This window comes from Misgurnus anguillicaudatus, unplaced genomic scaffold (assembly GCF_027580225.2).
Source record: "Misgurnus anguillicaudatus unplaced genomic scaffold, ASM2758022v2 HiC_scaffold_31, whole genome shotgun sequence".
NCBI classification, from domain to species: domain Eukaryota; kingdom Metazoa; phylum Chordata; class Actinopteri; order Cypriniformes; family Cobitidae; genus Misgurnus; species Misgurnus anguillicaudatus.
In genome coordinates, this window is record NW_027395281.1 from 5,425,683 (window position 1) to 5,453,530 (window position 27,848).

General features: G+C 39.6%; 3 protein-coding genes across 4 annotated transcripts; 2 read left to right on the plus strand and 1 right to left on the minus strand.

Moving 5' to 3' along the window:
* The first annotated feature begins 226 nt into the window (after positions 1–226).
* Positions 227–19,055, plus strand: ccnd3 (cyclin D3). Of its 2 annotated transcripts, XM_055217389.2 has the most exons (6): positions 227–691; positions 1,355–1,570; positions 1,658–1,817; positions 2,271–2,413; positions 2,502–2,630; positions 18,928–19,055. In XM_055217389.2, exons 1-5 carry the CDS (start codon positions 467–469, stop codon positions 2,625–2,627), a joined length of 870 nt encoding a protein of 289 aa, XP_055073364.2. In that variant the 5' UTR covers positions 227–466; the 3' UTR covers positions 2,628–2,630; positions 18,928–19,055. The 2 variants fall into 2 exon arrangements, with proteins under 2 accessions (XP_055073364.2, XP_055073363.2); XM_055217388.2 differs by lacking the exon at positions 18,928–19,055 and having other exon boundaries at positions 2,502–2,991.
* On the minus strand, positions 4,972–14,211 carry LOC141363026 (NUAK family SNF1-like kinase 2). Its single transcript, XM_073865468.1, has 6 exons — positions 14,017–14,211; positions 9,894–10,014; positions 9,395–9,546; positions 7,649–7,714; positions 7,125–7,377; positions 4,972–6,883 (listed from the first exon to the last, which is right to left on the minus strand). Exons 1-6 carry the CDS (start codon positions 14,209–14,211, stop codon positions 5,871–5,873), a joined length of 1,800 nt encoding a protein of 599 aa, XP_073721569.1. The 3' UTR covers positions 4,972–5,870.
* Positions 14,157–27,819, plus strand: dstyk (dual serine/threonine and tyrosine protein kinase). The gene is made up of 15 exons (XM_073865467.1): positions 14,157–14,296; positions 15,699–16,497; positions 18,928–19,331; positions 21,830–22,327; positions 22,407–22,602; positions 23,388–23,626; positions 23,704–23,787; positions 23,876–24,052; positions 25,255–25,384; positions 26,174–26,330; positions 26,494–26,626; positions 26,701–26,814; positions 26,903–27,017; positions 27,102–27,236; positions 27,321–27,819. The coding sequence occupies exons 2-15, from the start codon at positions 16,314–16,316 to the stop codon at positions 27,503–27,505; spliced, it is 2,751 nt and encodes a 916-aa protein (XP_073721568.1). The 5' UTR covers positions 14,157–14,296; positions 15,699–16,313; the 3' UTR covers positions 27,506–27,819.
* Positions 27,820–27,848: the final 29 nt, after the last annotated feature.

Here is a 27,848-nt window from a genome sequence, read left to right on the forward strand (position 1 = left end):
AAATTCCAAAATATATTTAAAACATTTTTGATCAGATATTTTTTGCCGAATATGGGCATGACCTTTGCGTTAGAATTGGGGTTAATTTGAAGAAAGATTACACAATAATTTTGTTTAATAAAATTCACTGATTAATTATCCACATTAAAATTAGCAACGTGTATTAAGAAGTACATTTAATTTAAAATGTATTTATTTATTTATCTTTACCTCAAATCGAGCCGATGAATGTTACGTCACGAGCTATACGACTACCGGCGCGCTGCCGCCGCTCGCTCACTCTTGAAACCTCAGTAGACGGATTAAAACTCTGTCTTTTACGTATAAATATCTGTAAAATTTTAAATAATATAATGTTAGAAGTGTCGTGTACTCATTTTAGAATTTGACTCGCGCGTGACTCATTTTAAAGTTTAAATTAAGTGATTAAGTGAAAGTCTGTCAGGCGAATCTTACAGTATAAATAATGGAGTTAATGTGTCATGAAACTGTTGAAATGGACTCCAGCTCCCAGTTGATGTCCAGACCGGTTCGGGCGTTTAGAGACGCGGTTCTGACCCAAGACTCGCGCGTCCAACAGAACCTGCTGAGTTCGGAGAGACCGAACATCAAATCCAGGCCCGAACCCGGCACCGAGCAGACCGACGTCCAGCCGTACATGCGCCGCATGTTAACGGGGTGGATGCTGCAGGTAAGAAGAAGAGATCGAATCTGAATCAGATCATTCACACCGACACGGTTCTAATGTGGATTTGAGGATTCAGATCATATCTAATAATTCAAAACTAGATTAATCATACTCATCTCAACTGGTCCCTACTGAAAAATCCAGCTAAGACCAGCATAAGTTGGTAGGTGGTTTAAGATAGTCCTCCCAGCCTGGCAAAGCTGGTGGATCAGATAGTCTTCCAGCCTGACCAGCTAAGTCCAGCCAGACCATCTTAAAAAGTGACCAAAACACAGCTAGACCAGCAAAACCAGCTGAGACCAGCTAAAACCATCTTATGATCAATCACATCTAATTCAATTTAAATCATACAGATCTAATCCTAGGGTTGCAAGGGGGGATAAAATTCTGTAAATTTCCATGGAAACTAAATCTGGGGAATTTTGTATATATTCCAAATTGGAAACTTAGCGGGAATTACGGGAATTCTTTGGTAATTTACTGTAGATACATTTATATAAACTATATCATATACAAACATAAGTTTAAAAATTCAATTTCCCAGTTTATTCCCATTAATTCCCTTGGAAAGTTTCCAGCCTAGAAAATCCCTGGAATTTTGCAACACTATCTAATCTACAGATTGAAATCACATGTTTGTAAAAAGATGATGATGTTTCTTGTCAGGTGTGTGAGGATCAGAAGTGTGAGGAGGAGGTCTTTCCTCTGGCCGTTCATTATTTGGACCGGTACATGTCTCAGTATCCTGTATACAAACACAATCTACAGCTGCTGGGATCCGTCTGCATGTTCCTGGCCTCCAAACTCCGGGAATCGGTTCCTCTGAGCGCCTCCAAGCTCTGCATCTACACGGACCACGCCGTGACCATCCCAGAAATACTGGTCATATCCGTTTATAAGACATTCATGAATCATCTTCTGTGTTTCAGGAGCACAATCTGACCTGTATGTCTCTGTGTGTTAGTGTAGCAGTGGGAAGTGTTGGTGGTGTCGAGACTGAACTGGGATCTGGCCTCAGTGCTGCCCTCTGACTTTCTGGAGCTGTTACTGCAGGGCCTTCCATTCAACCTGGAGAACCCAGGAGTCGTACGCCGACACGTGCACTCTTACATCGCACTGACCGCCACAGGTACATCACCATCTTAAAATACACATGAACTTTGACCTTTACAGTTAGGACGTGCGGTGTGATTTTAAAGCGTCATTCATGTGTACTGACAGTGGGATGTGAGCGGATTGTTGCGGATGTCAGCAGAGTCTATTGATTCTGTCAATCCCAGGCTTTGTTTAACCGTATAAGCCATAAGCTTACAGTCACATATAATGAAGCGCAGGGTGTCAGAATTACAGTATCTCACTGTCCTGAAGCATCAGACCTGAAGTTGAGCGTCTGTGCTTCATCAGTTGATACTTGAGACCTTGTAGGACAATAAACAGCTGTGGAAGAGAAAATAACCCAGTTGAAACCTGAGCTGCTGGACATATGGCCCATATAATCTATACTGTATGTGATGTCACACAGTTTAATAATAGCAAATAAACTTAAAAATGTCCTGCATTAGTGATGTGTTTGTTTTTTCAGAGCTGAAGTTCTCAATCTTCACTCCATCTACAATGGCTTGCTCATGTGTGACGGCAGCTGTTATCAGACTGAAAGACCTGACAGAGACGATAACCACAGATGCTCTCCTGAAGATCCTGAGGAACATGCTAGACGTGGATGAGGTGATGATTAGTTGCTAAAAGTCATGTTTTATTAAAGTAAGAGAGTAGATGAAGCTTTAAGCTCTCTGATCATTTGTGTCTGATTCAGGTGTCTCTCTACGAGTGTTATTCAGCGTTGGAGGAGTTGATCGATGTGACTCTGTGCCGGTCACCTGTGACAGATTCACCTGAACTCATCAGTACATCTGTCAACATTCAGCACATCAAACAGTGACAGGTGCACAGTCATATTCATTCATTTCGATCCATTGAATGAAATCATTCTTGCACTGTTTTGATGAATGTGTTGTTTGAAGTTGTTGTTAGTTTCTTCTCATGTTTGAATGGTCATTTATGATATAGCAGATGTTTGGCGCTAAAGCAAATATTTGTGTTGCTATCAGACCTTTGTCCTGTTAAACTATAACACTGCTGTATATCTGACTGACTGTATGACCTTTGACCTTTGGTTTCTGCAGTGAGGATAGCATTACAGATTTTGTGATTAATTTACTAAATTTCTCTTTGACATGAATGTTACTGATAGAGAGAACCAATATTAAATATAAAGTATGTACAAATAAAAAACTATAGATGTGGATGATTATTTTTTGGGCTTGTTTATGCAGGTTATATTTCACCACTAAATATTTACATTGCATTTTTATAAAATATAATTTTCTTTCGATTTTGGTGTTAAATACATTTCCTGACACTACACACAGTGTCTTCCCTCATTATATTTTAATCTCAAAAAATATATGAATGCACTACAGATGCACCAATATATCGACCAATAATCAGTATCGGTTAATAAAAGCAATTTTTCACACTATTAAAAACAGCCGATAGTCATGGCCAATATATACGGTCAATCAAAAGGAAAAAGCAATGACTTTGCATAGAAAATGTAAAAAAAACATCACTAATTTAATGCTCAGTATTAATAGTTATTATATGAATGAATAGGATTCAGAAAATGTAAAAGTTAAAGGTGCCATAGAATGTTAAACTGTATTTACTGTAGACATAGATGAATAATAAGAGTTGTGTAGATGGTAATGACATAATATAAGTCTCAAACACGGTTGTTTCCTCCTTCTTATGTAAATCTTGTGCATGCAAAAGACCGCTGGAAAACAGACCAATCACAACATAACATTAACTGTGACGTCACAGTCGTGATGTACGCCCCAACATTAAATTAAGTACAATGTTGTTACAATGCTAAAAACAAAGCTGTGACTGCTGAGTTAGCATTATATGCTAGTTATTGCTATATGCTAGTTAATGCTTTATGTTAGTTAATGCTATATGCTAATTAATGTTATATGCTAATTAATGCTATATGCTAGTTAATGCTATAAGCTAACGTTTAGATTGAAGTTCTACTATTGACGTTACAGTTACGTTTTGCAGGTCCATACTGAAAAAAACACAAACTTACCACTCAGAAACATCCATTAACCAGTCCCTCCAGAAAAAACGTGATTGTGCGATCGCGCGATATATTGCATAATCAGCCAAAGTCCACATATTTATGCAGGGCTGCATTTTTTCCAAATACGACGCACTTTCGCCGCATTAATTACATATTTCCGAGCACAAAATATGCAGGGCTTGCATGATTTCATAATCTCCGCATTTTCGTAGCAAAAAGTCACATATATATTAGCAGAAAGTTGAAAAATGTTGCATTTACTTCCCAAAAGCGCAGCCGTGTCCTCTATTGCCATGGGAACGTTATGAAGTGACGTGATTATGTGATGTGAACATCATTGCAGTTTTTGCAAGTTCTGCAATTTTCGTAAATTCCCGCAATTCCATCGCATAAATTGCATAAATATCCCGCATATTCCATCGCATTTTTTAAGAAAACGTGCCGCAAAATCGAGGATTTTTGCCCCAACAATCACAAAAAAACTCTGCATTTTTCTGGAAGGACTGATTAACAATCTCCAAACAATTGATTATTCCTCAAAATCTGATACAGACTCAAACATAAGATCTGTTTACACACACACAGAGCTACTGAAGGAGAAACAGCCAATCAGAGCAGAGCTCAACATTATTATTCATGACCCTTTCAAATAAGGTAATAATAGACCATTTCATTCTAAAGGCAAATCCTAGGGTTGTAAATGGACATGAAAAACTGACTCTGGATCATTTTTGCACTTAATAAAGACACAAACCTTCTGTGTAGATATCAGAGTACAATTTAACAGATTATTACAATGCATTCTTTGGCACCTTTAACATAACCACCAAACTATCTACATCAAAGTCAGAATTTTGTATTTGTGCATCTCTAGAATGCACCCTAGGGTGTGACGCTAATACTGCATACTAGAAGTAATATTTCTGGAAATAGCAAAGTGCACACCTACACCTACGAGTCTGCACCGCAGGGGATTGTGGGTAATATTTGTTCAGAAAAATGCCTACTTGTACACTTTAAAATCTTGCACTTATGATCTGTGGTGGACTTATAGAGTATGAATATTATGTAAACTAGGATGCAGCATTAGAGTATTATAGCACAACAGCAGATGTGATAAATGATGTAAACACAAGAATCAAGTCACTTTATCTGCAGTTTATTTGCTTCACTGATTCATAAACATGCAGAAACTCAAACACAAACTGATCAAATACACCTGAGTGGCTCACACATATCACAGTTAAACCCACAACACCATGACACTTAAAGAGGAATAACACAATTTTGTGTTTGTGAATGAATGCCGTGTAATGAGTTGACATGAATTCAAAATGTCCAGATGAAACTAAAAACAACCACCAAAATGTCAACAGATCCGTTTAATACTTCCAAATACAGGATTATTTACACTTTTACTTGAATGTGTGCTCCTGAAAACAATAAAAAGACTCTTATTGCTCCTATCGAAACTCACGTCTGGACATCATGAACTGAGAAGCAGATAATAGTTGATTGTATTTATAGCACTTGTCAGTTCTGAGAAGTTAATAGTGTTATAAACATCTGATCTTCAAAAGCCTTCTTGTAAACCACTGTGACAACATTCTTCTGTGCATTCTGTTCTTGTTGTGCGACCTGCTTTTCTTCTTCTGCAGGTTTGAAACTATATTTGTTGTGCACAGTTGTGGAAAGTTCGCAGCAATTAGTCTTTAAAACAAACAGGTGAACTTTATTCACATAGTGTTCTGAACTTCTTTCCAGTAATTCTTTGGCATCTTTTTCATACAGTAAGCCGACACCTTAAACAATATTTTCAAAACCTACACTATAAAAGCTTTTGTCTTACACCTCCTGAGCAGACCTCACAGGACTTGTTGTCCTCAGCGATGCTCTGTTTCTACCTGGCCTAAAATCATTTCTTTGCTAGCCACAATCATTACTCCATGAAGAAATTCCTCAACGGCTCCAAAAATCCCATACTGCCAAGTGCACTTTCCAAGCACAACGTAAAGGTTGCATCGTCTCTAAAGTACGCTACGCCTTGACAAAGACTTCTTTGTAAGTCTGAGTTACGTTCTGACATTCAGCAATTGAAAACGCACTATCGGTGACTCCCGCGCGGTAACAAGCCGTGTCCATTTCCCAGCGTCCCTGCCGTAGGGCAGACCTGTCCAGTAGATTATCCACTGACACGCATCCTCGCATCCGACTGCCCCCTGATGGACGATCCATCGGGGTGACCGGAATCTCGCGATCGGGTAGATCGAGTCTGTCGAAGGACTCGGATGAGAGGATGCTGTCCTCGCTGATTGCTCCGCTGGGCCGGGATCGGTTTCCTCCGGCGGGTAAAGTAGACGCGAGCTGGTCCAGCGATCCAAATTCTTGTAGGCCGCTGGAAAACTTCCCATGGCGTTTGAGGATACCCTTGCGATGTCCCATGGATGACGGGCACAGGCGTGTCTGGGTGGAGTCGCTGCTCTCCGGGGAAGAGGAATAATAGTCCGACTTGCTTTCGGGCGGCTTCTTCAAAATGCCTTTAGGGGGTGGAGGTAGCACAGGCGGCTCAGCGGCACTGGAAGTAAAAGTATTCGGGCTTTTCTCCTCCAACGGTGTAGTCTGGGCATCAACGGGTGGTTTCTGTCTCAGACTGCCCCGCTTTTTCAAAATGCCTTTGTGGGGTCGAGGAGTGGAGCTGTCTTGCATTGTCTGAGAGACGTTGTTTTCTTTACGCGACCTGCGTATGGAGCGTTGACGTTGAACCGGCTCTCCTCCGGTTGCTCCACTCGACCGCAACAGACAGCGCATCTTCGAGCCGCTCTGTAGAAGAGGACGAGAGGTGCGACGCAACCAGTCTGCGATGCGGGTCGGGCCACCCGTTTGAGACGCTGCGGCCAAGCGATCCGGTCCTTGGCGAGCTGCGCATTCGTTCTGAGCCAGTAGGGGGTGCTGATAGCCCCAGTTGAGCCACCAGTGTCCAGCGATCTCCTCTAACGTAGCTCTGCGTTCTGGGTTCACCATCAACATCCAGCGGATCAAACCACATGCATCTGTGGAGGGGAAGTGAGGATTAGTGATGGGGATCAACATGTGCAATAGTTTTCACTGCTATGGCAAGCAAGCAATTTAGTTTATGATATGATAGGAACAGATAAGCACTGTCTGTTACAGTATTGTAAAAAGGGTGGTGTCTTAATAAAATAACTTTAGAGATACTTTGCCCCTTTGACAAACAAAGTAAAACAGTTTTATATTAAATATGTTGTTGATCTTTGAAGCGGTCAAACATACCGGAAGGTTTAGTTGGTTTGCGGTAGTCTCCGGTGCTAATCTGGTGGACTAAGTTCTTGTAGTCATGTCCATCGAAAGGCATCGCTCCATGCACCAATGTGTAAAGCAAAACCCCCAGAGACCAGCAGTCCACCTCTGGACCTCTGTACGGTCTCCCGTTCACAATCTCTGGAGAAGCGTATAGAGGACTACCGCAGTACGTCTGCAGGAATTTATCATCTTGATACAGATTAGACAGCCCAAAGTCAGCAATCTGAAGAAAGAAAGTCAGTTCAGTCAGTAACAAAGTACCTGTTGATCTCTTATATAACAAAAGACAAGTAACACTGTTATCTGTCTTTCTGTCAGGCACGCATGCTTATTTTAGGGTTTATTGCTTAATAATCCCAGAGAAAACAGAAGTAAGAGCAATAAAGTGTTGAGAGGGAGTCTGTGTAACTTTCTTCAAGAACTGGTTTTACAGAAATGAGTTTCGCTTATGTTTACTGAAGCTCAATGACTTTGAGAATCTCTACAGAACTCACTTTGATATTTCCGTCGCCGTCTAACAAGATGTTTTCCAACTTCAGGTCACGATGAACGATCCCGTTCTGTTAAACAAAAACAGCACAGATAGTGGGATTATAGACACACTCATGGCATTTTTGTTATAGTCTATGATGCAACACTTTCATTATTACGACAAGAAACGTCTGGAAACCACCTAGCAGATAAAGATTTCTACGTCAGCGAAATAATTTTAGTTTTCCTAAGCAAGTTCAGTGTCGTGACCTGTGGAAGGTAAAACGAGGTTAACCTTTACCCTCTTTTATCTTTGTATGATCTCTAAATAAGGACATGGAGCGTTCGGGGTCAGAACAGAATGGGCGAGCTGTGTGTGGAATGTGTGGTATGCAGGATTGTGTTGTTCTGTAGGAGGGCAAAATACGTCGGAGGTCTCGCCTCGCCTCATTTAACACCGCAAGCCAAAAACACCAACAGCAGACAGTTGAGTTTACTCTTAAAGGTCTCGCAATAATTTCTTCATGGGTGTAACGTACATCAGGTTTAACTCAAAGCTTACATACTTTTTTATATCAGGGTGTGTTTGTTTTCAGTCTTACAGATGTTTTAAAACATTGTGTGAGGACTTGTTATGTGAAAATGTTGTTTGCCTTGGTGTGTATGCATTATAAAGAGCCAGTGATGTCTGAAACTCAAGCGTCTATCTGACATGAGCTGCGTTTCCATTACCCTTCAATTAATAATTTTTTTAAATTATTATAAAAATTGCGCAAATTGAAGTAGTGAATAAAAAATGCGGCCAATTTTGCTTAAACGCCCATATATTGCAAAAAAAGGTTTTACGCTTGTGTGAGGTGCTTTTTCGGGGAATTTGGGAAAAAAAGGAATATATCGCAAAACTGCAATGGAAACAGGTTTACAAGTCACCTGACATGTGTTAAAGTCACATGATCATTTTTAAAAATATGGCACGGTATGTTTGGTGACAGAGGAGGAGTGGTTAAGTTCATATGCCGTCACAAGAAAATCGAGGTATTTTAGTGTCATGTGCACACCCGTCGGCATGGTTTTTGGAATGACTTATCGCTAGACAAACCCTAACCCTAACAAAATTACATTTAGTTGCATAACATTGGTTAATGGAAAGTCGTAATTTTGTAAAACGTTTTTGTCGACATTTGGAAAAAAAGGCAAACGTTTTTTGTCGACATTTAGAAAAAAAGGCAAACGTTTTTTGTCGACATTTAGAAAATAATGCATACGTTTTTTGTAGACATTTAGAAAATAACGCAAAAGTTTTTTGTCGACATTAAGAAAATAACGTAAATGTTTTTTGTTGACATTTAGAAAATAACGCAATCGTTTTTGGTCGACATTTAGAAAATAACGCAAAAGTTTTTTGTCGACATTTAGAAAATAACGCAAACGTTTTTGTCGACATTTAGAAAATACCGCAAACGTTTTTTTGTCGACATTTAGAAAATAACGCAGCTAGTGTTCAGTCATGTCAGGTGTATTGTGTGTTATTCAATCTGTTATTTAGTATTTCTAGTGCATCACAGATATGTTGTGGCTCGTTTCTCTGGGTTCTCCTCAGGGCACAAGAGATTTATGGGTCGCTTAAAAGAATTACTAAGAAATACATGATGCTTGACTAATATTTGACTCGCTGACCTTAGTTGTTGAAAGAATGTGACATTATAATCATTACATGTGGAGGATTATTTTGTGGCCACTTTTATTGTTTTGTGTGTTTGTGTTCTTACCCTGTGACAGTATTGAACAGCAGAAACGATCTGTCTGAATAAATGTCTGGCTTCAGTCTCAGAGATTTGTTGCTTCTCACTGATGTAGTCGTACAGATCTCCTTTACTTGCGTACTCCATCACAATCACTATCTTATCTTTATTCTCAAACACTGAAAGACACACAAGTTAACATTAATACATGTGTACGTGTCATAAAATGATTCATGTAATAAAATTATTCCGTCTAGACTAACTTTTAAAAGAAATACAATTGTGAAAGAGGTAGCAGCCTATTGATGTTTTTTGGGAAGAGGAGATTCGTTGAGTTGTTGAATGAGGTGCAGTGAAGCAGACTAAATGTGTTTTTTGGGGGGAGTCTTACATAATGTGAACAAAGAGATTGGCGTGACAGAGAAGAAGCCGTTACATAGCGTGAATAATCACAGCTATCTGGTTACGGGATGTCACAACACTTTCTCTCTACACAAACACGTTAAAGTATCGCATAATCACAAACCTTCATATATGGTGATGATGTGCGGATGACCGAGTGACGACATGATCTCAATCTCACGACGAATGTGAATTAAATCCTGCTCGTCTTTGATCTTTTCCTTTCGGATGGATTTGATGGCCACCTGAAATACAAACAAACGAGAAATTAATAAAGAAATATAAGACATTGGGACGATTGTATGTTGTTCATAGTAAGGATCATTTTTGTAATGCAAAATCTCAATCGTTGATTAGTAGAGTTATTGTCGTTATAGTAAAACTGAGCTAACTTGGCATTGTCACACAAAAATGTAACACGTAACCGTATATTTAAGTGTAAAGTGAGATGACTGTAGTAAATGTTTGTGAAGAAAAGAAACACAACGTCAATTGGGTGCGACAGAGAATTCAAGACCTCGTGATCGTCTCACGGCGATTGTGTCGAACTTGTTTACAGTCCGTTGGAATAGGGATGATGTCAATGAAACACAAAGCAATGGAAATGTGTCCTCGTGTGAGACGCTTTGCATTTGCAAGGATGAGTTTGCATATCACCTTTGTGTCTTTATAATCAGACTCTATTGTGTGTCTGTATGCGAATATCAATTGTTTGTGTGTCGTCAGGCCGAGATGTTTGAGATTCCGGAGTGTATTTGTGTGTTTGTGCCAGACGGGTCTGTGAAGGGTCAGAAATAAAACGACAGATGAACAAACAGACCTGGACTCGTTTAGACCCGAAGAGGAATTTCACACCAATAAATGCCGTCACAAATCTCCTCTTTATCATCCCGACCGATGTCACAGGAGATGATGTTGTGAAAAGTGTATGATGGGAATGTAATCTACACCCAACAAACCTGTTCCTGGTGTTTATATTGTTGTTGTATGAAGAGGAAACAGTGACAGATTGAGGGGAAATACCGCACTAATGTTTCTATAGTCTCTCAGTTATCGGGAAATTGACTCAAATTGTCTAAACATCTAGAAATAGCCGGATCGGTGTGTTATCAGACGAATGAAGCGTGTCTTTCCTCAAGAGAGATGTTTTTAGATGATCTCATTTCTGTCATTCAATAGCAAACATTCACTTTCTCTTTACTGTAAAGAATAAGATTAAACTTTCTACGTTAAATCTGACTCACACGGAGCAATGCTTCACAATGAGGAAACTGAGGAAACAGAAATCTCTAAAAATCCTGAAGGAAAATCCCTGTCTGAGGTTTCTTTGTGTCAAGAGTTTTGATAGAGGAAATCATTTCTCAAGGTCGTTATTGTTTCTCTGGAAATGATTCATAAACATTAACCAACTCGAATGGAAAATATTAAACCACAAACACAAACCAGTTCATTTACATAATAATGTGGTCGTACTACGATCATGTGATGACACTGCGATATGTGTTGTGTATTTTTAAGACTTAATTTTGATTAGAATATACACTACTGGTCAAAAGTTATAATGATAATAAACTCATCCAAACTATAGTATAACACAAATGTACCACTGGGAATTATGGACTTAAAGCATTCAAAATAAATCCAAAACTGTTATATTTTATCATCTGAAGAAATTGCAAAACCATACTTGTGTCATTTTATCAAGAAGCTTCACCTTCAGATGAATCTTAAAGAATATTAAAAGGACTTCACATTTAATCTGGGCTCTTATTGGCTGCTTTTCCTTCAATATTCAATCTAATTTCAAAAACAATATTTTAAAATAAAATTGTAGTTTCTAATAACAGAAATTAATCTGTTTGGCACAGCAAAATATTTTTGTCTACAAAAGTAATTTCAACCATAAACCTTCAGATTAAATGATCTTTAAGATCATAGTTAACATTTCATTCAGATGTTTCAACTCTTTTGACCGGTATTGTATGTATGTCTTGAATCAAGTTTATTTTTCCTAACCCATTTCTAACAAATATTTCTAACACATGCCAGCCGAGTAAGAAAACTCATATATGACCTCAGCAGGACAAGATGATGATAACAAATAATATTTGTCCTATAAACTGGAATTTCACAGATATAGACATGTTGGGTCAAAACATCTCAGTTTTAGCTGTGATGACCTCAAGGTGGAATTCTGGAATTTCAGACAGGAATGTTACCCTTACCTGAACACCACCCACCCAACATTCCCATCAGATCTCATCTTCCCAGAACAAGTCCAAAAAAGACCTTTTGTATATTTGCCCTCTAGAGAAGACTTTCAGGGCCTTTTTCGTGTTTCAATACATCAATAAAACTTGTGCTAAATAAATCAAAACTTTCACCTTTTTCCTGCATAATATTGTTTTAAAAACTGTAGCTTTTCAATTTAAAGAACAAATCTTATTTTATTCACCTGACAACTAAAACCCCTGAATGAACCTCGAGTCTGATCTTCGTCTGATCAGTTCAGGTGAGATTATTGAACATTGACTTTCTCTTTCCTAACAAACTCTTTGTGTTATAGACACAAGGGATCGGTTGTTCTCCATCTGAATCTTGTGTTTCACATCCACACAAGTAACACAAACCCACGCTCACCTGATGGGTCAACCCTAACTAACCTGACCTCTATACTCTCATATCATAAACACTCATCTCTCAAACACATACACAACTCACTTCAATGTCATAATACAATACAACACAATAATAATTTCTTCTTATTGCATTGACGTGTACGCGTTTAATAGAGAATATTGTGGAGTATAATCATAGAAATGTGCGTGCGAGTGACTGCGTCTTACATTCAGAAGTTAAATTGACCCGCTGGCTATTTAAAGGTGCTTTCTAAAGGCAGGGCGGTAACGCAGAACCTGTTTTATGTTTGCTTAAGCTTTAAAGGAAAGTGCTTGTATAGACACAACTCTGTGTGTGTGTGTGTGTATCATTACTCATAATGTTAACATTGTCATACAAAAGGTCACACAAACAAGACACACACTACATATCAAATGACATTACACAGAATTCTGCTGGAGATCAATCGAATCAATTATATATCTTACACGCCCTGAAATTCAACAGATTTTTTTGCATAAAAGACTGGAAAATAATTCATTATAGACCTTTCATTACAGGTTTTATGAGAATGATCTTCACTGTGATAAAATCCTTGTTGCACTTATATTTTTAGGTTTAATCAACTTAAATGTACAAATGTATTTAATCTTTCTTGACTAGTGAGTATAGTTGCTATAAATTATCAAAATAAAGCTGAAAATAGATCGTCCAATAATTCAGTCTTTACAGCACCAAACTTTAAATATTTTGAGCAAATGGCTTCGAACAACAATACTGTTATCAGCAAGGTTGTGTCTATTGTGAGACAGTGATTATGATGGGGGTCTCAGTGACCCTTGAGTCATTTTAAAACACTAGAAATCTCCTAAAACACGGATGGGTCAAGTTAATGACACCTTCATACGAACGTTTGCTTTACAAACTACATGATAAGAACAAAGCAGGAGTCCCAGTCTGTAAAGATTTTTGGTCTTTTGTCTTTCCATGTGACGCAATCATTTTGGCCTTTTATTATTATTATTATTATAATTTATTTTCATTAAATGTATGCATCTGAGAGACGCTTTTATTCAAATCGACGTACAGTGCATTATAAGGTATATATCTGATTAGTATGTGTGTTCCCTGGATTCAAACCCATGACCTTTTGTGCTGCTAACACAATACTCTACCAGCTAAGTTATACAGGAACACTTTTATTTTATTTACTATTATTATTATTTATTTGTTTTATTTTTCTCTCATTACTCTGCATAAGCTCTGTTAATTCAGCTACTGTAAATATTTTTGCAGTAACATGCAGTATTTGTATAAAGTATAAAAACAACAACAATAATAATAACAAAAATAAAATAAAGTTAAAATAACTAAATTAGATGTTGACTTTAAATTCTACAATTAAATTTAAGTGCAACAAGTTTTTTTACAGTAAGCGCAACAATTTAATAACAATGTCAATCCTGTAGAAATACAGCAATGCTTTTACAGTAGTTTCATGTAAATATAAATCAATCTGAGAGAACTGTAAATGTCATCAACAGAAAAACAATACAGATATTTCATTCGTGATGAATTCATTGAAGTGTTTATGAATGATTTTATTAACAGATTTATTGTTAGCTCACCGTTCTGCCGGTTCGGTCCATCGCTTTCGTCACTCGTCCGTATGTCCCTTTACCGAGAGTCTCGAGGAACTCATATCTGTGTTTCAGGTTGTGTTTGTGATAGTGTCTCTTCACCGCCTGCCGCTTCACGTGCACAACACCCGCAGACAGCTCACCCGTATCCTCTAGAACCCGACCGGACCAGTCAGTCTCCATGACCCACTGATGATGATGATGATGATGGTGATGATGATGATGATGAAAATGAAGATGTGTTTACATGTCTACTGCGCGCGTGCAGGTGAGTGAATGAAGCGCGGATCTGGAGCGACTGTGAGTGGGGCAGAAAGTGACGTCAGTGTGTGGGCGTGCCGACAGAGCTGTAAGTCCCGCCCAAATGTTTTTATGGCATAAATATTTACATGAATTTACATTGAGCAGAGGCAGTTTTATTCAAGTCGACTCATAATGTGAACATTTGACGTTTTGTGTAAGCAGCAAACACTACACATACAAAATAAACACTGTGGACCTTGCACGTGAATGTTTGAAAGATTTTAGATTTTTCAAAACGGGAAATTCTGAAGCTTATGATAATTGGTATTGATTTAATTGCCTAAATAATTAACAATAAAATAAAAAATAATAATCAATATTCAGTTAACATCAACAGTTGTTTGTGCTGTTTACACGATGTCCACTGGATGGCGCCACTACATGAGGAAACTCTACACGGTTTAGCTTTATGAGAGATGTTTCGAGAGATTTATTTAAAAGAAAAGTCTTAAAAACATTTGTATAATTTAAATATCCCCATACGGCAAAAAATATATTTTGCTTAAATGTTTACAACAAATATTTTTCACAGATATTTTTTTGAATATTTTGACATATATTTTAAAATAAATACATTTTATAAGTATATTTAGCCCTCCATATATTTCAGACCAAAGACATATATTCACGTCGCTTTGGAAGAAAACTTTTATCTTGCATACCTGTAAACATAACAGAGACAGGGATTAAACTAGTCCTAAAACTAGTCCTAGACTAAAATAAATATAAGAGCTGTCCAAACTGAAAACAACTTGCATTGACATATCTTAAAATACATCAGTGCTCTTTATTTTGCCTCAGAACGCACACAAGTGATGGTTTTAATAAGGCATGTTTTAAAACTAGTTAAATTATCTAAGTGAACTAAGGCCTAGTTCTGGCTTAAACTAATCCTTGTCCAGGAAACCATCACAAGAAGTTTGAAAAGGTTTCAATTAAATATATTTTTAACCTCAAAAATTAACTTGTATTTAGCGTATATTTAATATATATAGAGATTTTGCTGTATGGGTTGTACAATTAGAAATGTATTTGTTTGTCCTTAAAATACATTTTTAAATATATTCTCATGTATGAAGGTTAAAACTAAAAATATTTCCAAATTCAAAAATATATTCAGTTGATGTTTACTTTTTACAAAATGTATTTAGCATTTATTTTAAATATATTTTTAGCCAGAGAAATGTATTTTTTTGCGTATGGGTCAACCGTAAGGGCCACCCCCTTAAAAAACAGTGTTTATGTTTTTTGCCCAAATATTAGTATTAAATCTCATTCGTGGTTATATATATTATTAACTATATATATCTTACATACATCTACTTTTCCCTAATTAGTAAAAACTATATTTTTGTGTTTTGTAAAAGTTTTATATCGTGTGGCACGACTGCATTTCCCAGCATTCATCAGTCGCGCATCAAGCCCCGCCCACCGCTCATCCCTCCTGCCAAATGGACGAGGAGCAGCAACGACTGGCGGAGCGATTTCCACGAATTTGGTCTGAAATCTGAAACATTCATAACGGAACCGAACCCGACAGCAGGATTATCAGATCTACTCCTTATTCGGACAGATGATCGGCGCTCGTCTGTGTGGATAAACCCGACGAACCTGAAGAAGTGAACCCGGTTCGGCCTCCGGTCCGACCGAGTGTCTGTGTGTCAGTCTGTGTTTGTGTCTGTGTGTTATTGATCAAAACTTTAGTTTGTGGATTATTCGGGTTTTGATATCTCGCTGCTTAATGTGAGACTGTTGTTTGTGTGTGTTTGTGTTGATGCACTGACACACACAAACGCGCGCGCGCGCACACACACACACACACACATACATGTGTTGTTGTGTTGTCGTGGTTCGGTCCAGTTATCTGTGATTCGGGCCATTCAAGTTTTATTTGTTTATTGGAGCTGTAGTTGTGTAATTTGTATGGATATGCGATAGACACACACATCTTGGGTCGGTCCGGGTTCTGCTGCAGAATCAGGATGGAGAACCCGCAGAGATCCGGTCCACTGGTCCGAGACCTGACACGAGCCTTCAGCCACTACAACAAACATAACATCCAGCTGAAGAAGAACCTGAAAGAGACCACCTCCTTCTTCAGAGAGATCCGACAGAACCACAGTAACATCTGTACTGGATCTGCTCCTTATTCTCCTGTTGAGTTAGGTGAGTCTGGTTCTGATCCAATAAGACTTCAGTGATCCGCTGAGTGCTGACGTCATCTCTGTGATATCAGATGTGTGTTTGTGTGTTGTTTTCTACTGATCAAAGTCTATGTGTTGTTGTCAGGTATTTATGAGTGTGTGTGTTGTGATCTGAACATGTGTTGCTTTGATGATTATTGTGCTGTGTTGTGGTGTTGTGTTGTGTTGTGTTGGGTTGGGTTGGGTTGTGTTGTTGTGAGAGGGTCAGTGAGTTTGTTGTCGTTTCTGCAGGAGATTTTGTGTTAACAGCATAAAGAGAATCAGGATTTGGTGCAGAATTAAGAAGCTTATTGATCATTAAACACACAACAGACTCACATTCAGCTATAACAACACACAATCATTATGTTTACATGGACATCAGTGTGTTATCATACTGAAGTGTTTAGATGAAGTTTTCATCCAACCCAATAAGATTAAGATTGGGTTGGATGATGAAAACTTTACGAAATATTTTATTTATTTATTTGTGTTTATGGACACGATTTTCTCCTGTTTTTCATGTCACTCAGCTCAAATTTCTATAAATAGTTTTACTTTCTTTTTTGTGTCATTTTTTTTACCACTGTCGCTTGGGGTTGGGGTTAAAACGACATTCTTTTACCTTTCAGACATCCTAACCCAAACCCCAAGCGAAAATAGTTTAAAAATTGGAAGAAAAACATGTAGAATGTAAACCAATACAAAAAAGACATCCTAACCCCAAATCAAACCAAAGCGATAATGATTTAAAAATAGGAAAAAACAAAACATAACATGACACGGAAAAAAAAGTCGTGCTAGGGACACAAAAAACGAAAACGAATGACACAGAAAAAATCATGAAATGTCTTGATCACAGCGTTCACATTCAGTCCAGAGTGAATTCAGTTTCACTCTTAATCCTGTCTGGTTTAATGGATGATCTGCTGCAGGAGTGAATCTTCATATTTCACCCCAAAATTAAAGGACAAAGTGATCAGAATTTGATTTTGAGTTTGATGAGATGTGAAGAAGATTGTTTGATGTTTCACTTATGTGAGAATCAAACGTGTTTGTGCAGGTGTGTGTACTGTACTGTATTATGTGTGTGTTTGTGTGTGTTTGTGTAGGTGTGGTTATAATCTTTCCTGTCAGAAAGGAGTTTTGCTTGTTAGGATGACGCAAGTTTCCTTTCTGAATGAAATCATTTTACAGAGCCACAGAAGAACTCAAATCAAAGCTGTGAACTCTCAGTTAACTATGTGTTGTGTGTTTTTACCGTGATAATTATTACTGTACTGATTAGGGCAGCATCGATGATATATAGCAAACATACGATACATGTAACTATACACTATATGTACTGTGTTATATGCCATCCCAGAGCGTTACAAGAAATGCACGACACAAATTAAAACAGCTTTTTATTTTCCATGAAGATGCAATTTCTTAAAACTTAAAATCATCGTATATATTTCATATCGCAATCCCAGTTTATTCGTCATGTTGATGTTGATAAACATCTTGTTCTGTCTCCTGCAGAACTCTCACGACATCATGACATCTTTGATCCTGACTCTCATGACCTTTGACTTTGACCTCTGATCTCAGTTAGGATTTCTCATAATTATATACATGATGGATTTATTTACCCTGCGTCATTTCTGTCATGTATGTGTATGATTCTTTAGTGAACTAACTGATCTCAGACCTGTCTAATCTTGTTTTGGTCATGTTTGCTGTTGTTGTGGAAAAACATTCAGTTAAAAACATTTCTGTGATAAAGAGCAAATCCAGACCTGCTCTGCCCGACGTTCCTGTGTACATTTTTGGAATGTTATAATGCAGTTTTCCACATAATAAAATGATTAAATGTCATGGAAAACATTGCTGCTAATATAGTTTTAGTCGAGTGTAAGCGGTGAGATCGGCCGCCAGTTCTGAGTTAAATCATTTAAATCTATTACACTATGAGCTGTGTGTCTGCGTGCTGAGAGGTGATCTGATATCCCTTCAGGAAGACTAATGACAGGTCAGAGGTCACCGCTGATTTCAAGCATGTAGTCTGATGGATTATATTGATTATCATTGTGGATTATGGGATTGAATCCAGCGTGTGTGTTGTATAACAGAGTGACTCAGCAGCATTCAGTACTCAGGATTATGACCACTTCCTAATAATAACCCGGATGACTGGCGGCTCTTTGTGTTTGTGTGTGTTTGGTCCGGCACAGAGATGGGTCATGAGATGCAGGCCTCAGGACACACGGATCCACACTGGAGAACACAAACGCACACAAATTGTCCTTTATTATGTGAATCTTGTTTGTGTTGATCACATTTTTGAAATATCTAAGAAGTATTTTGTGGATGAATGTAACTTGATGTTAGTTTAAGTGTAATTGTGTTTCATCTTCTCTCTGTGTCTCAGGTCAGCTCAGCTGTATCTCATTGCCACGCCACGATGAAGAATATCTACAGAATGTTGTCAGCAGCACCCCTTATATTCTGATCCTGGGTCAGGACTGCGCAGCCCGATACCGACTCCTAAACTGTCTGTTGGGCGAGAAGCTCCTCCCACTCGGACCTGAGGCAGGTGGGGCGTGCGGAGAAGAGGGCGGAGCCTGCAGGAGAAGGAAGTTGTGTTTTACGCACGGCCGACAGACCCGTCTGAGTCTTGCGTTACCGGGTCAATATGAGCTGGTGCATCAGCTGGCGGCTCACTGCGGGCGTTGGGAGACTGTACCGCGCGAAGACCTGGAGATCCAGGAGTGTGAAGATCCCGCGCAGCGATTGGCCGAGCTGGAGATCACACTACATCATCCGCTGTTGCAGGTCAGAAACAGAGAGACTCGTGGGAAATGTAGTTCTCCCAGCATTTATCTCCTCTCTTCTCATTCTCTGATGTTTATGTAACTGTTCTCGGGTCTGGTGCTGTTCACATGACCACATGAGAAAAAAACGGCTCTAGTGTTGCTATGGTGAGGTGTGTCTCCATGGCGATGGGAAAACTGTGTCCCGGGAAACTCCTGTAAATACTTTGTGGATTTGGTCACGGAGTTTCTTGATTTCATTAGTTTGTTTATTTTTGTCTTCCTGTCGTTCGTCCGGTAGATTAAAGTACCAGCAGTGAGTCTGAATCTGTTTTCACAATGTCACTTTAAATTAAAGTCAGATCAACAACACAGAGTTTTATTCTCAGATCAGATTTAATCTCAACCCAGATGTTTGTTAGCACATATCTCAGTTTCCCTTCAATATCATGCAGCTCTACCTTAAGTTGTTTCAAACCTGTATGAATGTCTTTGTTCTGCTGAACACAAATGAAGATTTAAAAAAAATGAATGTTTGTAAGCAAGCAAGTCTGGGGCACCATTGACTTCCATAGCAGGAGAAAATAATACAATGTAAGTGAATGGTGCCCCAAATCTGCTTGGTTATTAAAGTAGTTAAAAATATCTTTCAGCAGGACACAGAAACTCAACATGAGGGTGATGAAATGTTTTCTTTTTTTGGGTGAACATCCCTTTAAATATTTGACTCATCTCAGACTCAGTTGTGTGTTTCTTTCAGTCATCGCACACATTCATGTTTAACTGCTCGTGTGTTAATGTTTACTATCACACACGTGTGTTACAATCACATCTGCTGTCAAATGAAGTCGGTCTGTTTTTGGACGGCACACACTTTAGTACTGAGATGATAATAACACCTCAAACCTCTGCGTTCACTTACTGACCTGAGATCAGATTCTCTGAATGCCAAGCACACACACACACACACACACACACACACACACACACACACACACACACACACGTTAATGGTTTGTGTTTTTGCTAAAAACGGAGTATGTATATTTGATGTTGTTGAATCAGATCTTTGTTGAGTTCAGGTCTGATCCGCTTGCGACTCAGACAAACTCAGAAATCAGACGTTGTGTTTATAAGCAGCTGTGTTTGTAGGCCATCTTTGTTCCAGAGAGACTTCAGCTTTCTTTTACTCTTGTGTATGAGAGACGGCACTGACTGACCCTATTGTCTTACTCTGATAGTGCTCGCTCTCTCTCTCACTTTCTCTCTCTCTCTCGCTCACTCGTTCACTCACTAACTCTCGCTATATCTTGCTCACCCACTCTCTATCTCGCTCACTTGCTCTCTCTCTCGCTATCTCATTTTATCTCGCTCGCCCTATCTCTCTCTCTCACTCACTCTATCTCATTTTGTCTATCTCTCACTCATTCGCTCACTCACTCTCTCTCTCTCTCTCTCTCTCTCTCTCTCTCGCTTGCTCTGTCTTGCTCGCTCACTCTCTATCTCATTTGATCTATTTCTCTACCTCGCTCACTTGCTCTCTCTCGCTATCTCATTTTATCTCTTGCCCTATTTGTCTCTCTCACTCTATCTCATTTTGTCTATCTCGCTCGCTCTATCTCGTTCACTTGCTCTCTCACTCTCTCATTTTATCTTGCTCGCTCTCTCTCGCTATCTCATTTTATCTCTCTCACCCTATCTCATTTTGACTATCTCTCTTGTTCGCCTGCTCTCTCTCTCTCTCTCTCTCTCTCGCCCTATCTCTCACGTTCGCTCATTTAATCTTTTTCTCTCGCTCACTCGCTCGCCCACTCTCTCTACCTCGCTCACTTGCTCTCTCTCGCTATCTCATTTTATCTCTCTCACCCTATCTCATTTTGACTATCTCTCTTGTTCGCCTGCTCTCTCTCTCTCTCTCGCCCTATCTCTCACGTTCGCTCATTTAATCTTTTTCTCTCGCTCACTCGCTCGCCCACTCTCTCTACCTCGCTCACTTGCTCTCTCTCGCTATCTCATTTTATCTCTTGCCCTATTTCTCTCTCTCACTCTTATCTCATTTTGTCTATCTCGCTCGCTCTATCTCATTTGATCTATTTATCTAGCTCACTCGCTCGCCCACTGTCTCTATCTTGCTAACTCTCTATCTCATTTTGTCTATATCTCTTGTTCGCTTGCTCTCTCTCTCTCTCTCGCTCACTCTCTCACTCACTCACTCACACTCTATCTCGCTCTATCTCTCTCACCCTATCTCTCAAGTTCGCTCTATCTCATTTTATCTTTTTCTCTTACTCACTCGCTCGCCCACTCTCTCTCTCTCTCATTCGCTTACTCTTAATATCTCTCTCTCGCTCTGTCTGTTTGTATTGCTGCTTTAGATGTTGAGTACTCATAGAGGGTCTATAATGTAAATTAAACTGTAGCGCCCCCTAGAGTCCTGAGATGTATAAGCACTGCTTCTGAACACATGCAGTATGTAGAGTTTATAATGCGTGATGTTCATGATGTCTTCTGTGTGTTTAGGATGTGAAGATCATGGTTCCTCCCTGTCGTAACGTTCAGCCCATCGAGGAGGTTTTAGAGGATTGTAAACACGGCATCCTTCCCATAATCCTCTACGCCGTCAATAAAGACACCTTGAGCTCGGAGCAGGTGAACGACCTGCAGAAAGTTCGTGAGACTCTTTCGTTCCCGGTTTGCTTCATACGAATCCCGAGCGGCCCGGCGGAACCCGAAACCCCGGAACCGTCCCGCTCCGGAGAGACGGATCGGAGCGCGCTCTATAATCAGCTGGTGTCTCTGGATCTCATCAGTAGTTCGGCGGGTAACTGCGCCTGCGGAGCTCCTGCGCAGACGCCCGGAGGAGCCGGCAAGATGCAAAGCATTCTGGGAGAGAGTTTAGAGCGTCTTCACCGTGTGCTGGTGCCGTTCACAAGACAAGTGCTGCAGAACCAACAGGCGGACGCTGCTAACCGGCTCAACAGTGTTCACTGTCACAGTCTGGACCTCTTCATTAACCAGGTGACAACTATTCACATCCATCACTGTATCGACCAATCAAATCTGTTCATTTTCTAATGTAATCTGTGTTTGTGATCAGGCGTTTGACATGCAGCGAGATCTTCAGATCACACCACGCCGTCTGGAGTACACGCGTGAGAAAGAAGGCGAGCTCTTCTCCTCTCTCATGGCCATCGCCAACAAAAAACAAGAAGAGATGAAGGAGATGATCGTGGAGACGCTCGCCAGTATGAAGGAGCAGCTGCTGGAGGACGCCGCTAATCTGGAGTTTCAAGGTCAGAGGTTAAAGAATGTGTGTTACGTCATCACACGTGTCAAGCACCTGCAGCTTTTTAAAGGTTTTGTGATGATGTCATCATAGGGTGTGTGTGTGTGTGTGTTTGTGTACACCTACACTCAAACCTTCATTGTTTTATATAGTGTGTTGAGTTGTGGCATTAGTGTGTTGTGTGTGATGTTATTTATGTGTAGTCTTGACACGCACAACCTTAAAAAAACACAGAATGCTGCACTTCCCACTTCTGCAAATACTGCGTGTGTCTGCTTCTGCACTGATCTCAAACGTGACTGAATTAAAGGGGAAATCCATTGACGCGTGTGTGCGTTTGTGTGTGTGTGTGTGTGTGTGTGTGTTATCTACAGTAAATCATTATTGCCCTGTTAGTGTAAAAACAACTACAGCAATTCACAGTTGATGAGACTCAATGTGAACACAAACAAAAGTAAAAGAGTGAAATAACTCTCTCTCTCTCTCTCTCTCTTTTTCTCGCTCTGTTTCTCGGTCTGTCACTTTGTATTTCTCTCGGTCTGTTGATGTCGGCTGTATCCTGTTATATTTTTTCTCTTTGTATAATCTGGGTCAGGTTGCTTTCATGCGTGCAGAGTTTGGTTTAAGTCTCATTGAAAGTTAATGTTGTTAAATACACACACACACACATAATGTAGACTGAAGTGTTAAATGATTAACAGGTATTGACACGTGTTAAAGTGTTATCTAGGTTGATATCTCACTAGGCTTTAGTAAGAGAGCTGAGGTCTGCTTTCATCTGTATGTTTGTAGATATCATCATGACATCTAACGGAGATCCTGTGAGCTCTAAAGACATCAAAGTTTGTATAAATCAGATTCAGGATCTGATCGTGAACCGACTCAATCAAGCCGTGGCCAATAAACTCACCAGTTCAGTGGATTACCTGAGAGAAAGCTTTGTGGGAACGCTGGAGAGATGTCTGGCCAGTCTGGAGAAATCCACCACTGAGTCATGTGTTCATAACGTCACATCTAACCATCTTAAACAGGTACACAACACACACAACACAACACACGTCAGTCTCCAGTCATGACTGTTAGTAACACTGTGTGTGTCTTGTGTCAGATTCTGAACGCTGCGTATAACGTCGAGGTGACGTTTCGTTCGGGTTCCTCGGTCACGTGGCTGTTCTGGGAGCAGATCAAACAGGTACAATCACAAATACCCACAATGCACCTGAGCTGTGTCAGTCATTGAAGAGTCTGTGGATCAAATCTGTTTGTTTGTCTGTGTGTAGATCATTCACAGGATAACTTGGGTCAATCCTCCGTCTATAACTCCAGAATGGAAGCGTAAAGTCGCTCAGGATGCTATAGAGAGTCTCAGCGCTCCTAAACTGGCCAAGAGTATCTGCTCACAGTTCAGGACGCGACTCAACAGCTCACATGAAGCATTCGCTGCTTCACTTAGACAGGTAACACACACACACACACACACACACACACACACACACACACATATATATATACAGAGTTCCCACAGGTCCTTGAAATCCTTGAAAGTTTGTGGCCCTGGGAAGTAGGGCTGTCACAATGATTAAATAATCGTCTCATCGCAATAGTTTGACCTCATCGCGAAGATTTCAGATCACCGCAATGATTGCACATCTCTCTAAAAAACACAAGGGGGAGCTGCAGTGCATGTGTAAAAGAGACATTATCAGATTACTTTTAAATATGTGTTATTTGTAGTAATATTTACTGCCAGGTAAACCTTGCAAAAGATTTAATTTAAATCCCAACAATGTGTGAAAATGATTTCATAAACAAAGAAAAATGTATGAGAATTAAATGTCAAAGCAATAAAACAGACAATTAATCGTCTTAATAGACACATTTTATTAGGCAATAAACCATCAATAAAAATTTCATAACCATGACAGCCCTACTGGGAAGTTTTTAAAAAATATCCATACATAGATACAGGTCATTGAAAGTTCTTGAATCTATTTTATGTAAGACGTTTTCTGGAAAAAAAATCCATATTATTCCCTGTGTAGTGTAGGATAATATCATAAAAATTCTAGACTTTTTAATCACACGTGCTAAACTGTTCACTTTAAATGTTTATATCTTCTTTATGTGAATCTTGATTTATACCAAAATGCTTTTTTGCATAGTTGTGTTTGACACATGAAAGCGTCGCGGGTTACGTATGTAACTGTTGTTCCCTGAGAAGGGAACGAGACGCTGCGTCTCCCTTTTTCATACTTCCTGCATTCCTGTAACGCCGTCATTGACAATATTTTAGATAGCGATATACTTCCTGACTCCCACGTCACCCTGTCTTTGTTGTTAAGTATCACCATTGGTTAAATTTGATATACACATTCAGACGCACTTACCCCTGGAGGCGTCCCCAAAGTGTCACCACAATGACGCAGCGCGAGTTCCCTCTTAAAAGGTTACACAATGTAACCTTGATCTCACTTGAAATGTGTCCCCACATTTAGTCCTTGAATTTGAGGGTATTGGACCTGGAAAGTCCTTGAAAGGTCCTTGAATTTAAAGTTAACTAAGATGTGGGAACCCTGCATTTATACACAATCACACAAACAGCTTTATCCACATTTCACATCTCATTATTGTGTATTTCATTGCGATTGTGTGTGTTTAGCTGGAGGAGGGTCACACCGGACGTTTGGAGCGTACTGAAGATCTCTGGTTGCGAGTGAGGAAGGATCACGCCCCACGACTCGCCCGTCTTTCACTGGAGAGCCGATCGCTCAGAGATATTGTCCTGAATGGTACCACAAACAAACACACACACAATCATAATAACAACAACAGTTCAACACAAAATACTTTAAATAACAAACACAAGCTGGGTTTCCATTCAAAAAAAGAAAAATTTAAGGTGCAGTGTGTAAATTTTAGTGACATCTAGTGGTGAGGTTGCGAATTGCACCCAGCGCTCAGTCCACCATTCAGGGAAACGCATAGAGAAGCTACGGTAGCCGCCACAGGACAAACATGTTATCATCGAAGACAAATAAGTAAAAAAAGTTTGTCTGTTAAGGGCTTCTGTAGAAACATGGCGGCACAAAATGGCGACTTCCATGTAAGGAGACCCTCAGTGTATGTAAATAAAAATATCTCATTCTAAGATAATAAACACATAACAGTTCAATATAAAAAGGTCTTTATACACCCCTGATAATATAGTTTTGTATATTATTTTGCATTTCTGTCTAGAGATCCTTCTAAAAGTTACACACTGCACCTTTAAGTGGTATCAGTAATCTAGTAAGCAACAGTAAATAAATCAAAGCACACTTAGACTGTAAGTTATACATTGAAACACATCATTATCTTTTCTTCATTTCTAACACTAGTTTAGTCAGACGTTAAGACTCGACTGTAAAAAACCACACCACACTTACACATCACATCACACCCAAACGCTTTTCTCAGAAACACTTTTCCTTTCATATTAACAAACCACTCATTTCATAACCTGACAATAAGCTCTGATTCATTCTCTCGCTCTCTGTCTCTCTTTTTTTCTCTCTCTTTTTTTCTCTGTGGTTTTGTAGGAAAGCCCAAGTTGGGTCGTGAGTTGGGTCGTGGTCAGTATGGTGTTGTGTATCTGTGTGATAACTGGGGTGGACATCACCCGTGTGCACTTAAATCTGTGGTGCCACCGGATGACAAACACTGGAACGACCTCGCGCTGGAGTTTCATTACACAAGGTAACATCATCACTGCTGCCCCCTAGTGAGGGAACTACAGATGTGCACTACAAATATCATTCATAGATACCCTACACCTAAACAATCGCTTATTAAACCTATAACAGTGCATTCTGGGATAGATACTCTCTGAGCTGTGACGTGTCATGACTTTATCTCTCAGGTCTCTTCCTAAACACGAGCGGTTAGTGAATCTTCACGGGTCGGTCATCGATCACTCGTATGGTGACGGCTCCAGTACGGCAGTTCTGTTGATTATGGAGCGGTTACACCGAGATCTCTACACCGGACTGAAGGTACAATAATAACTAAATATACCGCCGCAGTATCTGAGATCAGAAGGAGTCTGATAATCGTCCGTGTCTTTCAGGCGGGTCTGTCTCTGAAGGAGAGGTTACTGATCGCTCTGGATGTGGTGGAAGGGATTCGGTTTCTGCACGGTCAGGGTCTCCTCCATCGTGACATCAAACTCAAGAACGTTCTGGTGAAGAACCGTCATCGATCGCCTCTTTATCTCCATCTCATCAACGTAAAGTTTCTCTAACGACTCTTCTGTGTGTTTGTGTCTATAGTTGGACAGACAGAATCGGGCCAAGATCACAGATTTGGGTTTCTGTAAGCCAGAGGCGATGATGTCAGGCAGTATAGTGGGAACGCCCATACACATGGCACCAGAGCTCTTCACAGGTCTCTCACACACGCATGTTTCCTGTACAATGACTCACACAAACACAACGATGAAATAACACAAGAGCGTGTGTGTGTTTTCAGGAAAGTATGATAATTCAGTGGACGTGTATGCGTTTGGGATTCTCTTCTGGTATCTCTGTACTGGGTCTGTCAAACTCCCAGAAGCCTTTGAGAGATGTGCCAGTAAAGATCAACTGTGGACCAATGTCAAGAAAGGTCAGAAATCTTCCTGACTTCCATATAAGAAAGTATTTCACTTATTTATATACTTTACCTGTGCTAAAAAAATGTGTGTTTCAGGTTCACGGCCGGAGCGTTTGCCGACATTTGATGAGGAATGCTGGCAGCTCATGGAAGCGTGCTGGAACGGCAACCCTTCCCAAAGACCTCTGCTAGGAATCGTGCAGCCCAGCCTGCAAAGCATTATGGACCGTTTGTGTGACAATTCTAACCAAAAGAGCGGACAACTCGACGACTCAAACTGACATACACACTCCAAAACACGCGCACACAGTATAGTTTCACAAGAGCTGTTAGGTCTGGTATATTTGTACAAAAAAAGTGGATGGACTTTCTTTGACGGACATCATAGGAAATCATTGCGTGTCATATTTACAGGCAGCGAGCACAGATGAGTTGCGTTGCATGTTTCATAACTGCTGCTTCATAGGAACCCTAGAGATATTTTACATATTGTTAAGTCTGTGTGTTACATATGAAATATTAATTTTTAGATGCTGTTTAGACTGGTTTACTGTTATACTGAGACACTTTTTTAATAAAATGATTTGGATGGAGACACTTCTGGCCTGAATTGATTTTAAGTGT

Coding starts and splice junctions, on each gene's coding strand:
- dstyk (XM_073865467.1), top strand. CDS start 16,314: ATGGAGAACCCGCAGAGATCCGGTCCACTGGTCCGAGACCTGACACGA. Junction 22,603..23,387: donor CGCTAATCTGGAGTTTCAAG/GTCAGAGGTTAA, acceptor GTATGTTTGTAG/ATATCATCATGACATCTAAC. Junction 27,237..27,320: donor GTGGACCAATGTCAAGAAAG/GTCAGAAATCTT, acceptor TGTGTGTTTCAG/GTTCACGGCCGGAGCGTTTG.
- ccnd3 (XM_055217389.2), top strand. CDS start 467: ATGGAGTTAATGTGTCATGAAACTGTTGAAATGGACTCCAGCTCCCAG. Junction 692..1,354: donor TAACGGGGTGGATGCTGCAG/GTAAGAAGAAGA, acceptor GTTTCTTGTCAG/GTGTGTGAGGATCAGAAGTG. Junction 1,571..1,657: donor TGACCATCCCAGAAATACTG/GTCATATCCGTT, acceptor GTGTTAGTGTAG/CAGTGGGAAGTGTTGGTGGT.
- LOC141363026 (XM_073865468.1), bottom strand. CDS start 14,211: ATGGAGACTGACTGGTCCGGTCGGGTTCTAGAGGATACGGGTGAGCTG. Junction 10,015..14,016: donor TGGACCGAACCGGCAGAACG/GTGAGCTAACAA, acceptor TTTGTATTTCAG/GTGGCCATCAAATCCATCCG. Junction 6,884..7,124: donor CAAACCAACTAAACCTTCCG/GTATGTTTGACC, acceptor TCCCCTCCACAG/ATGCATGTGGTTTGATCCGC.